General features: G+C 42.6%; 1 protein-coding gene across 1 annotated transcript in view; it reads right to left on the reverse strand.

Moving 5' to 3' along the window:
- The window catches only part of SERINC5 (serine incorporator 5), an 89529-nt gene extending 75845 nt beyond the window's left edge, over nucleotides 1–13684 (reverse strand). Inside the window, exon 1 of the mRNA XM_006889885.1 lies at nucleotides 13512–13684. Within this exon, the coding sequence (XP_006889947.1) occupies nucleotides 13512–13684 (173 nt within the window). The remainder of the gene's footprint in view (nucleotides 1–13511) is intronic.
- Between the last annotated feature and the right edge of the window lie 388 nt (nucleotides 13685–14072).

Below are 14072 nucleotides of genomic sequence, written 5' to 3' on the forward strand. Positions count from 1 at the left end.
CTTATGTTGAACCATCCTTGCATACCTGTTATGAATCCCACTTGGTCATGGTGGATTATTTTTTTTATGTATCGTTGGATAATAAGAACACAAATAATCCAGCTTATTAATAGGCAAAGGAGCTAGACATTTCTTCCAAGAATACACAGCCCCCCCAAATAATCACATGAAAAAATGTTCAAAATCATTAGTCATTAGAGAAATACAAACCAAAACCCAGTTCACATCTACTTGAATGTCTAGAATCAGACAGTAATTAGTATTAGAAAAGATGGGAAGAAATTGGAATCTTTATGTATTTCTGGTAGAAGTGCAAAGGCTACTCAACTGATTTCATTATCTCTGACTTTGAATCTGTTTGTTTTCCTAGCAGTCCATGGTACTCTCAATACTCTTCTCCAGCACCACAGTTCAAATTTGTTTGGTTTTGCCTATGTAAAAAACCCTGCTCTATCCTGTGACAATCACACTGCCTCTGACACACCCATCCCGATTACCCCAGTCACTGAATCAATCAACCTCAAAGAGGGTCTTCCCCTATTGCGTAGTCCCTCCACCCTCCCATTCAATACTCTTCTCCAGCACCAACAGCTCAAAGGCATCAATTCTCCTTCTATCCTCCTTAGTCATTGTCCAACTCTCTGGTACATAACAAGTGATTGCAAAGCCTGCATCAGATGCACCTTAGTCTCCAGAGTGAAACCACTGCTCTTCAGTACCCTGGAGAGGTCCCTAATAGCAGACTTTCCCATTGCAATACGTTTTTTTACTCCCTGGCTACTGGTGCCAAGAGTACTGACCATGGAGCCAAGCCGACTAAAGTTGTTAACAATCTCAATCTCTTCACCATCCATCCTGATGCTGCCAATTGGTCAGTGGTGAGAATCTTTGTCTTCTTGACATTGAGCCTCAATCCATACTGAAGGCTGCAGTCCTTGGCCCTCTGCAGCAAGAGCTTCAGAGTCTCCTCAGTTTCAGCAAGCATGGTTGTGTCATCTGCATAAGGCATATTGTTAATAGATTTTCTACCAATCCTGACGCACACTTCTCCTCATTGAGCCCAGCCTCTCAGATAATCTGTTCTGCATACAGTTTGAAAAGGTAGGGAGACAGGACACATCCTGGCATACACCTTTCCCAATTTTGAACCATGCAGTGTTTCCCTGCTCTGTTCTGACAACCGCCTTTTGGTCCAAGTATAGGTTTCGCATTGAATTGTATATTTCAAAGAGGTAAACTAGCTTTTTAACAGCAAAAACCTCCATGAATAATATTTTTTAAGAACAAATATAGATAGCTCCTTTAAAATAATTAAGGGTGCCAGCACCGATGGGGGGCCCTCTCCTTCCTTCTCTCTAAGACTTCAACTCCTATTCTCAAAATAGTCTGACTTCTCCCATTGCTGTGTAAGCCATACCAATCTGGATTTTGAGCTTGCCTCCGGAAACTACGAACTTGGAGAAATGATGAAAGTTATACAAGTGGTCAGGTCTTCCATTCATGAGTCATCTGTGACTCAACAGCACTTAAGAACAAGTAAAATGGCTACCAGTTCAGGAAGATGAATGGAACAGCTGGATTCTACAAAGAAAACTCTGGCGGCCTAGTAGTAAGAAACTATGTTGTAAACCCAAAGGCATGTGGTTTGACCCCACCAGCTGCTCCACAGGAGAAGGATAGACAATTTCCTACCATGACATTTACCACCTCTGAAAACCAACTGGAGGATTAGCCTCCAACTCAATGGCAAACAACAGCAACAACAATCTTTAAACAAATGTTGTTTTATATCCTCAAGTCCCCATTGACTCATAGCAACTCTATGTACAACAACTCTGAACCCTGCTCTATCCTGAGCCAACCTCACCATCTGACACACCTACCCCTATTACTCCAGTCACTGCCTCAATCCATCTCGTTGAGGGTCTTCTCCTTCTCCACCCTCTAAGCATAACGTGCCTCTCCAAGGACTGGTCCCTCCTTACAACATGCCCAAAGTATGTCAGACGGAGCTTCAGAATCCTTGACTCCAAGGAGGAGCCTGGTTTCACCCTCTCCAGGATGAACCTGTTTGTTCTCTTAACAGCCCACAGTATAATCAATACTCTTCTCCAGGACCACAGCTCAAAGACATCCATTCTCCTTCCATCATCCCTAGTCATTATTCAGCTTTCTGATGCATAGCATGTAATTGTGAAGATCATAGCCTGGATCAGGTGCACCTTAGTCTCCAGACTGATATCACTGTTCTTCAGTACTCTAGAGATGTCCCTGACAGCAGACTTTCCCAGTGCAATTCATCTTTTGATTTCCTGGCTGCTGGTGCCAAGAGTGTTGACTGCGGAGCCAAGCCAACTAAAGCTGTTAACAATCTCAATCTCTTCACCATCCATAATGATGCTACTAATTGGCCAAGAAATAAATAAGTCACCTTCTTAAAAAAAAAAAAAATTAAAAGTACAATGAATTTTTTTAACTCAAAACAAACATTAACTTTATGTAAAAGACTGAAAATTTCTGTTCAATGGGAAAGAAATAAAATCTTGGGCACCTCTCCATCCCTACTTTAAGAATAAAAATGAAATGATGAAGGCTTTTGGTAACCCTCCTAATTTAAACAAGAAAAAGATGTCCCCAGAGGCAAATTCCCAGCCCTTTAGGAGCTGAAATTGTTTCATGTGCTTCTTAAGTTATTGGTCTGCTTTAAAATGCTTTGTAAAGTTTATATAAAATACTTTATGGCTCTTTCAACATTTACTTAAGGGGCTTCACATTTGAAGCGGCTACATCTTACTTAGCTCAAGAGCTCCACTTTCTGTAACAATATTCTTCTCTATACCAAAGCAGCCCTTTGACTAATACTTCCTAATAATCCACAGTCACCTGGGCCACTTTGACAAAGATTGGTTTGACAAATTAATCATAATCCTGGTACCCACCTCCATGAGCAGCATTAACCCTCTTCTTTCCAGTGCTATGATTTCAGTTAAATTTAAAGAGGGAAAATCAACATTTACATGTGTACACTGTAGATAATGCAGATAAAAATATCATCCCATACCAAGACCAGTTCAACGACTAAATTAACAACGTTTTCCTTTCCAGTGCAGTATCAGGTTAAAACCTGTGCTCTCCAAATCCATCTCCCAACTATATAAAAGATATATTTCACCATCAGCTCCAGAAGCAAGAGTAATAACAGCAAAATGAAAACAGTGCTATGAAGTGCAATTATACAAAATGTTGGCTTTCTCACACTTTGGCTTGTTGAAACAGGCCTTAAAAAATTAAAGTAACCAACACATGCTCATGAGAAATTAAAATTGCACAGAAAGGTTTTCAATGAAAACCAAATGTTCCAACATTATTCCTCATCCCAAAATCTCCCATTGTCACGGCACTTTGGTACTTAATGCTGACAGTTTCTACAGGGTTTTTCTTTCCAGAAATTGCTATACACATATAAGCACTAACATGTGGCAAATCTTTTTTTGAAAAGTACTTAAGTTGTTGGCAAGAACTCAAGGCAGATAAAGAGGAAAGGATGGAAACTTTTATGATTCCATAATGGTGGATATATGACGTGTCAAATCCTCTACATCATACACACAAAGAGCAAATGCTAATGTGAACTATAGAGTTTCATTCATACTAATTTTAGTCCATATAGGGAGCTCTGCTGGCCTAGTAGTAAGAAGCTATGCTGCAATTCCAAAGGCAGAAGGTTCAAAGTCACCTGTGGGACGATGGGCAAGCTCTTGCTGTTTGCTTTATTGCCTGTGAAAACATGCTAGAGAATCAGCTGTGTCAGTTTTAACAGGAATGTAAGATATTAACCAGAGACACAATATGAAAAGGGAAGAGGTGGGTAGAAATTGAGTACTTTATGCACAGTTGTTCTGTAAAACTGAAACTGTTCTGAACTATGTTGTTGTTGTTATGTGCCGTAGAGTCGTTTGCGACCCATAGCGACCCTATGTACAACAGCCCTAAACCCTGCTCTATCCTGTGCCAATTGCATTGCCTCTGACACACCCATCCCGATTACCCCAGTCACCGAATCAATCCACCTCATAGAGGGTCTTCCCCTCCTGCGCTGTCCCTCTACCCTCCCATTCAATACTCTTCTCCAGCACCACAGCTCAAAGGCGTCAATTCTCCTTCTATCCTCCCTAGTCATTGTCCAACTCTCTGATGCATAACAAGTGATTGCAAAAACCATGGCCTGTATCAGGCGGACCTTAGTCTCCAGAGAGACACCGTTGCTCTTGAGTACTTCAGAGAGGTCCCTAACAGCAGACTTTCCCATCGCAATACGTTTTTTGATTTCCTGGCTGCTGGTGCCAAGAGTGTTGACTATAAATTCTGAACTATATTGAAACATAAATCACACAAGTGAGTTCATCAGACACATACTGTTCTTCAATTTCTTTTCTTAATCCTCACTCTCTGCCCTTACTTTACTTAATATCTCTCTCACTGCACAAATAGGCTTCTTTCATGTAAATTGTCCTATGCTGGAAAAAGGTGCCCTTCATTCAAATATATTCTATAGAGATTTATTTATTAGCACCTAAAGACACACAGCCAAATCATTCTGGATTGATAGACACTTTCTGCATGGTACCAAAAGATATCCTGTTGAATCATGGACACAGGTTTTATTTCTAAAATTTTTTGAAACAAAAAATCATCACTAGATAATTGGTAGCGGTTACAACTCATCACTACTGTAGGTGGGATTATAGAAGTGGGCAGATCATGATGGGAATATGTACACAACTGCTGATTAAAAAGGCTTACAGAGCGATCTAGGATTCCAGAGCTATGACTGACAGCGATCACTAAGGACATGCACAGGCTGGTTCCCAGGTTCTTCATGCAAGATCCAAGGTCAAACTGCATCTCCCTAGGCTTGCCTGGCAACCCTAACCCACGCACTCTCAGCTGCACTGTCCCTGAATGGCAAAGCTACACCACAGGTTTACTGGTCATCAAGAACTCTGTAAGGAACTTACAGACAGACCTTAGACTTACAAAAGCCAAAATGTTAAGCATAATGGTAAACTAATATCCCACTGTATAGAAGGCTGCTGCTGTTAGGTACCAAGCAGTCAACATATAGTGACACTATGTACAACAGATGGAAAACCTTGCCTAATCCTGCCCCATTCGCAAAACTGTTGCTGTGCTTGTTGCAGTCACAGTGTTAATCCATCATGTTGAGGGCCTTCCTCTCTTCCACTTACCGCCTCCTTTTCCAAGCATGATGTCATTTCCCAAGGATGGATAGATACCTCCTGATAACATACCCAAAGCATGTGAGATGCAGTCTCACTATTCTCACATCTCTAAGGAGCATGCTGACTGCACTTCATTCAAGACTTGAGTTTTTTGGATGTTTATGTATTCAACAGGGAACACTAGTGGCCTAGTGGCAAGAAGCTGCACTGGCTCAAGGCAACCAGTTGCTCCGCAGGGAGAAAGATGGGCAATCTCCTCCCTTGTGATGAACTGCCTCTGAAAACCACCAGAGGGTCAGCTATGGGTCAGCTCTAACTCTATAGTACACACCAACAACGAGAAGTATTCAATACTCTTCATCAATGGCAATTTTCAAAGGTATCAACTCTTATTTGGTCTTCCTTATTCAGTGCCCAATTTTCACATACAACTGAAATAGTGAAATTTTCACAAGCAATCGAAAATATCATAGCTAGGTAGGGCAGACCTTAGATTTGCTCAATGCAATATCTTAACTGCTGCTTCCATGAGTGCTGACTGTGGATTCCAATAAATTAAGCCCTTGACAACTTTAATCTTTTCTCCATGTATCATGACAGTGCCTATGGATCCAGTTGTAGGGATTTGGGGTGTTTTTTGGTACTGAAATGTAATCTATATTGATGGGTGTCATCTTTGATCTTCAGTAAGTGTTTCAAATCCTCTTCACTTTAAGCAAGGTCATGTCATCTACAGCTCAAAGGTTGTTAGTGAGTCTTCCTCCAATCCTGATGCCACATCGTTCTTCATTCAGTGCAGCACCTCAAATTATTTGCTCAGAATGCTCTGGTAGCCTAGTGGCAAGAAGCTGCACTGCAATTCCAAAAAGCACGTGGTTCAAGGCCACCAGCTGCCCTGTGGGAAAAGGATGGGCAATCTCCTCCCATGCAATTAACTGCTTCTGAAAACACAATGGGGGGTCAGGTATGGTTCGGTTCCAACTCTATTGTACACAACAACAACATGCAGGTATGGTAAAAGATCACAACCCTAACACATACCTGTGCTTATTCTATATCATGTAGTATTCATAGTTCTGTTCAAACAATTGCTTCTTGGTCTATGTAAGGTTTTGCATGAGCACAGTTAAGGGTTCTGGGATTTTCATTATTCTCAAAGTTACCCATAATTTACTATAATCCATAGAGTTTAATGCCTTGGCATAGTTAATAAAACACAAGTAAGCATCTTTCTGGTTTTGGTGTTTACTTTTTTAGTCATTAGTTATTAGCCTCTCTAGGCACACTGTCTTGCAAATCACGAACAGGTGTGGAACTAGGATAAGAGAAAGACTGTTTATACACTCAGGGGAGCTAGACTTGAGGTGAGCAAGGCTTATGGTGGCAAGACCCTGGTGGTGGAGAGAGCGTGGCATTGCTGTGGACAAACCAGCCAAGGTGTGACTTGAGGCTTCTTGCATTTGTGCTGGCCACAGTTAAAAGTCTGGCTGTTCTTGCTGAATTTTGAAGGAGAAGCTGACTTACAACTGCTCTGGGGCAAACCTTGCTGGATGACTTGGATTTGACTGCTGAACTGAAATGAGAGCCTGGACATACAGAGGATTTGTGCCTTGGCCCTATTGGGCTAAAGCCTGGCCTTGTTTTGGATGATATTCTTTGCCTCTCCCACTTTCGTCCCTAATAAACCCCATTGTTTGCACCATAACTTTGGGTCTGGAAGTCAGCAATAAATAAACAAACCTTTTGTTGGTGTGGCTCTAGAGGCAACATGTGGCTGGGCTATGGACTCTTTGTCTGCATTCTAGTCTGGGCCAGTGAGGGCCTGTGCTGTTGTTACTCGCTCTGGCCCTTTCAGAGAGATGCTCATGGCCCTGTGCCCCAATGGCCCATTTACTCCTCTTTCGACAGTTATCTTCTGCCTTCAATCAAGTTGTTACTGTTGTCAGGTGCCATCAAGTCGTAGATGACTCACAGCGACGCTATGAACGAAAGACCTGAACACTTACATAACCTTCATCCTTTCTCCACATTCACAGAGTTTCCAGAGGCAAGCTATTTCAGAAGTGGAAACCACTGCTGCCTCCAAACTTTTTTTAATCTGGGAGCTCTATCAAACACTGTCCACCATAATGGGTAACCATTCTCACATCTGACACATCAGTGTCACAGTGTTTAGCATTCAGTCAAAATCCATCTGATATCAACAATAGAATCTCTCATGACACAGCCCCTTCTGAATACTAGCTTGAATTTCTAAAGTCCCTGGACTGCTCCTCCAGTCACTATTTAATAAACTTGAGCAAGATTTTGCTTGTGTATAATAATTTTGTTTGATAATTTGAATAAAATTATGAAAGGCTAGTAATTTTATCACAGTTGTTATTGTCGTTGTTGTTATGTGCTGTCAAGTCGCCTGTGACTCCTAAAGATCCTAAACCCTGTTCTATATCTTGCCAATCTTACTGTCTCCAACACTCCTCTCTCCCTTATCCCAGCGATGGAATCAATCCATCTCATTGAGGGTCTTCCTCTCCTCCTCTGTTCCTCCACCCTCCCAAGCATGACATCCCCTCTCCAAGGAATGATCCCACCTTGCAACATGTCAGACGAAGCTTCAGAATCCTTGCCTTCAAGGAGCAGCCTAGTACGTACCATAAATGATCAGTGAAGAAGATACTGTTGTTAGCTAGGTACTGTCAAGTCAACTATGACTCATAGTGGATCCTATGAATAACAGATGGAAATTCTACCTTGTTAATTATCTTCACAATCTCCATTATGCTCAAAGCCATTGTTTCAGTCACTGTGTCTGTTACTCTACCTCTCTGAGGCTCTTCTCTTTTACTACCTCCTACTTTCTAAACATGAATTCTTTTTTCAGTAACTGGCCCCTCCTGACGACATGCCCAAAGCACGTGAGACAAAGCTTCAAAGCACGTGAGACAAAGCTTCCTTGACTCTCAAGTATACCCTGGATATACCTCCTCCACGACAGATTTGTTCTTTTGTCAACCCACTGTATAGTCAATACTCTCTGCCAGTACCGTAATTCAAAGACATAAACTTCATGTGATTAACTTCGTTGTGGCATTAGGGAGCTCTAGCTTAGTGGTAAGGAGCTTCACTGCCAACCCAAAGGCACACAGTTTGAATCTACCCATTGCAACACAGGAAGAAGATGGACAACCTCCTCCCATGTGATTTGCTTCCTCTGAAAACCCTCTAGAAGGTCAGCTATGAGTCAGTTCTCATTCGACAGTACATAAAAATAACTGACAGTAAAAGAGAGGAAGACCCTGGATGAGATGGATCAATTCAGTGACTGGGATAATGGGATGGATGTGTCAGAAACAATAAGATTGGCACAGGATAGAGCAGGGTTTAGGGCTGTCATACATAGGGTCACTGAGTCGCAGGTGACTCGACAGCACATAACAACAACATGGAAGAATTTAAAGTAATATACATCTAAAATGATCTCTAGTGAATTTGTGATAAGGAGTTGTGCTGCCAACCCAAAGGCAGGCAGCTCAAATCTATCAGCTGCTCTAAAGGAGAAAGACAATCTCCTCTCATGTACATACAGTCTCCGAAAACCTACTGGAAGATCAGCTAAAAAGGCAGTTCTGACTTGACAGTATATAACGACATCATCACATCTAAAATACAACTTGGCTCTTTGTTTAATTCATGCTTTTTTAGCAGAATCAAGTATTTTGTCTTTTTCATAGCTATAATTGTGTACTCCTTTAAGGTGGATCCAGTCTACTTCTAAGTTTTTGTTGGTTTGTTGTGTTTTTTTTTTAATTATCAAGCAAAAAAATCAGTCAGAGATTCTTAGGGGCAGTATCATCATTCCTTTAGGGCCTTGTGGGCACTTGTTCTTAAAGGCAGGGTCAGCGTTTTCACAAAGACATGTGAGTACTTCTAGTACCTGGGGGTTATCAAGAATGTAAAATACCAGCTAAGCATAGCACTCCCACATAACAAAGAACTGCCTGCTTCACTCAAAATGTAACAAGGCCACTTAGAAACACTAGCTGATATTATTTCCCCCAAATACCAGGCGCACATAATAATTAACAGCAACTCAGAGCTTTTTCTTTCCTCTTCTCATAAAAACCTTGGTGGTGGTGGTGGAGATGGTGTTTGGTACCAACAATAAGTTAATTCAGACTCACAGTCGACCTTACATGATAGAATGGAATTGGCCCCGTAAGATTTCCCAGACTATAATGAATATGAAAGCAGACCTTTCTCCTACAGATCTGCTGCTGAGCTCAAGCCAATGGCCTTTTAGTCTGCAGCTGAGCCCTTAAGAAATTTTAGCAATGTGATGGTTAATATTTTTTCCCCCAGACGCTCACAAGTTTAGTGGTGGTGGTGGTGGTGGTGGTTGTGTACCACAGAACTGGAACCGACCCATAGCTGACCCTCTGGAGGGTTTTCAGAAGCAGTTAATCACACAGGAGGTGCCTGTCCTTCTGTGGAGTAGCCGGTGGTGGTGGTCTCGACCTGCGTGCCTTCGGGATTGCTGCTCATCTTCTTGCCACTGTTTACAGTACTTATTTTCAACACTCTCCAAGTCTTACAAACACCATTAAAGGGGACTGGGAGGGAACAAGCTAAGGAGGAACAGGAGGAGCTTCTCTCTGCCAACCAGAGACTATCCTTGAACTACTAAAACCAAGATGCAGCCTTCTTCTCCAGCACTTTGAGCCCTACTTTCTTGCTGCCACACTACAGCTGGAAATAAAGATGGAGATTCAGCTCTGCTGGCCCTTTAGCTTCCAAGAAAATATAAACTCATGACAAACCTCATCCCCCATCATAAGGAAATCATTTACTGCTTCAAGCTTTTCAAAAGCAGCCCCTGGGCATGGAAATTTGCATAAAGTGTCTCATTGGTTAAACGGCCTAATAGTCCTTACTCAGCAACTTGTGAGCTCATGAAGTACAGTAGCCTGGTAAGAAAGACTGCTTCCCATTAAATTCTATGATTTGCACAGAGTGGATCTTCTGGGAGAGGGGGTGGGGAAGAATGTAAACAAATGCTTGGGAGCTTAAAAGAGGGGTGAGGAAAAAGACTTTAGACTGATCTTATTTATTCCACCAAAGTGTCATCATTGATGCTGTCATGTCTCCTCATGCTGGAACTTACTAATAGCTGACCCTCTAAGGGGGTTTCAGAGGCTGTAAATGGCCTGGGAGGAGGAGACTGCCCGCCCTTCTCCCTGAACAGAATGGATGATGGATTCAAACCATAGTACTTCATGTTCCTTACCACCAGGCCACCACAGCTCCCTATCAAAATACCAGTGTTAAAAAAATGAGATGTAAAACCACAAGATTATTTTTATGATCTGTGGCCCTGATCACTTTGTTGAATTGCTCAGCAAAGACAGTCAATTTCTTTGGAAAAAGTCCCACATTTACCCAGTCACACTATTTCGAACCAAACCTGTTAATGTTGAGTGATTTCAACTCACAGTGACCCTACAGGACAAGGGAGAACTTCCCTATAGCGTTCCCAAGACAGTGATCTTTAACGGGGAAAACTGCAAGCCTCTCATTTAGCCAACCAAGTGCTTAAGCACTACATCACCAGGGCTCCGTGCTCTCATGACTTACCTAGCATCAACCACGTGTTGGCAAAGGCCTGGGGAGCTGAGTGCAAATTCCAGCCAAGAGAGGTCCTCAGCTCCGAGAACCTAGTTCCTCCTTCACAGTACCCGGGAGGACAGGTCACTCTCTTATAACTTCTAACTCCAGAAGACAGAAGCTTGCTTGGCTTTCCAGATTGCATGATCAGAACCATCTTATGCATATAATTTCAAGTTCTCTTAACCTACTATCAGTCCACAGACATCTCAGAATGGTGTCCTAAGACCAGAAATGGCAGGTATCACTCACATCAGAAACTTCATCAACAGTGAGATTTTGGCTTGATTCTGACAATTTCCATAATGCTGAAGCCCACTGTTACAGTCAGTCACTATGCCAACTTATCACACTGAAGGTCTTACTCTCTTTTTCTGACCCCTCCCTACTCTCCCAAGAATGATGTATTTTTCCAAAGACAGACCCCTCCTGATAACAACCCTCCTTAAGTATATGAGATAAAGTTTTACCATGCCTGCCTTTAGGAAGTACTTCCTCCAAACATGTTTGTTCTTCTAGCAGTCTGAAATATTCACTACTCTCTGCCAACACTGTAACTCAAAGGTATTGACTCTTTCCTAACAACAACAAAAAACCCGAAAAAAAATATTTTTTTCTTTACTCGTTGTCTAACTTTCACATGCTTACGAAGCAACTGAAAATACCATGACTTGAGTTTGGTACACCTTAGTCTTTAAACTGGCTTCATTCCTCTTTAGCGTTTTCAAGGCATCCTTGACAGCAAGATTTGCCCAATGCAACATGTCTTTTGATAGTTTGCTCTTAATGATGAGACCCCTAGTTCTACACCCTTTTCTGAATTTTAATTTCTTACAGTTACCTAAGTACTGATTAGCTGTTTTTTTTTCATTCTCTTTATCAAGATTTTACTTGCATGACCCTTTAACAAATGAATGGATAAAAAAAATGATGGAATATTCACAGAATGAAATATTATGCAGCACTGTAAAACAATGAACTTGTAAAACATTACACAACATGGGGAGCCTGGAGGACATTATACTGAATGAAATATCTCACTCGTGAAAGGATAAATACTGCATAACACTGCTGTTATAAAACAGACATGGGCAGATTGAGGGAGAGAATGGGGAAAAAAGTGGATAGATAATGAACACTGCATTAGAACAAATGAGAGGCAGAACTGTTTGAAAGGAATAAATGATTAGGCATTTTAAGTATGTATGTATATTATACGTATGAAAAAAAATTTAGAACAAGGGGTGCTTTGCATGGAGGGATGGGGATGGTTAAGAAAATGTGCAACAATGAAAAAAACAAAACATTTAAAGAAAATACTTTACTAGCATGAAATATTGATGTCATTGTTTGATAATTTCTGCATTCCATAACCTTGTTTTGGAATAAGTACAAATATGGATCTCTTCTAGTTTATTAGCCAGGCAGCTGTCTTTCCAATTTCTTCTGAGCACAACCAGGGCTACATCTCTTTACTCAAACATTTCAATAGGTATTCTTTCAATACTTGGTGCCTTATTTTTTGCCAATGCCTTCACTGCAGCTTGGACTTCTTCTTTTAATACCATATGCCAGTTTCCAAAATGGTTCAGAGTCAGCCATTCCTTTCTGGCACACTGACACACACACACACACACCCCCAATGGATAATTATATATATTTTTTGGAAACTGCCTGTGTATTCAGGTGAAGAGTCAGCACAGAAGTGCCCACCGCTGTCCCACTGCCCCTGCCCCAGCATCTACTCCCAGCTCTCTATAGACAGCTACCTCACTTCCTGTCTTTCTGAGCTTCAGGACAAGGGTCAACAGAGGGCTCTGGGCAGATAAGGAAGAGTGTCTAGGGGACAGGTGGCCTTCATCTCTGGTGAATGGAAGAGTTATCTTTAGTCTGGCATCTGGAGCCTCCCTCTGAGCATGGGCATGTACAGTGTGGGAAGGAGCTAGGGAAGATGCAAGCCTTCTAGAGTCCACTAGTGCCTGGTGGACTAGGAAATACACAGAAGACCCCACAATCCCCTATCTCAGACCCACTCAGCTCTGTATCTAAGAAAACATATGACACAATGACAGCCACTCAGCTCTGTATCTAAGAACACATATGACACAAGGACAGCCTGCCTCCCCCAGGAACCTGCAGCCCCTCCCAACCGCCTATGTGACCACTATCAGAAGGTGATAGTCTCCACATCCTGGCCCCTCCACAGAGCAGTAGGGTAGGCCATCACTAGCAGCCCAGTAGCTCCAAATGAAAGGTGGTGCAGTTAGGCCGAGAAACATACAACATGTGGACAATAGTGAGAATTGAAGGGTGTCTCAAATACGTTCCTCTTGTGCAAGTTGTCTGAGTTGCCAGAAAAGATGTTGTTGTCTGCATCCCCAAGGTCATTGTACAAGGTCCACTTTTTACCATCATTGCTGTAGGCCACCTTAAAGGCTGTCATATACTGGATGTAGCCAAAGTCATGGGCCTTGGGTGATGATGCCCCTCAGTTGCCTCTGGGTACCCAGGTGGACCTGTAGCCACTGGAAGGCATCGCTGGTCTAGGTAGTTGAACTTGCCCTCCCTGTCCAGTGTGAAGGAGCATGGCCAGCTACAGGTCCTCACCTTCCAGAGGCCATGTCAGGGATGGTGTTGTCCTTCATGCCCAACAATTCAAAGCATCTAGTCAGCTCAAAGCAGAGGGTGAAGCGCTGGACGCAGGTCATAGGGACCAGTCTCAGATACTGAGTCTCCAAAGGGATGTCAAATAGGTTCATCTTCATGCTGTTATTGTCCATGTTACCCTCAAACACCTTGTCTCTAAGTCTCTAGTTCACCTGCATCCTGGATGAAGTAGAATGTGTGCCCATTAAGGTGATGAGCCACCTTGAATAAGTGCTTCACACAGTATTGTCCCTTCAGCTGATGCCTTGGGTCACTACAGCTGTCAACCACACCCTCTGCAGCACATTAACCTGGATCCAGGGTTGCCTGTCATAGCTGCTGGCAGCCCAGATGTTGAAGGTGCCACCCTGGTGCAGGCAGGCCAACTCCAGGACCCTGCTCTGCACACCCAGGAAGCCTAAGTGGACAGAGGCGGCACATATCTACGAGTTAGTGATGGCACCCTCTTCCGTACCCAGCGGCATGGTGCAGCTGGCCTCACAGTGGATACCTGCGAAGCCC

Source organism: Elephantulus edwardii, unplaced genomic scaffold, assembly GCF_000299155.1.
Source record: "Elephantulus edwardii isolate Elephantulus edwardi_28Jun2011 unplaced genomic scaffold, EleEdw1.0 scaffold00082, whole genome shotgun sequence".
Classification (NCBI taxonomy): Eukaryota; Metazoa; Chordata; class Mammalia; order Macroscelidea; family Macroscelididae; genus Elephantulus; species Elephantulus edwardii.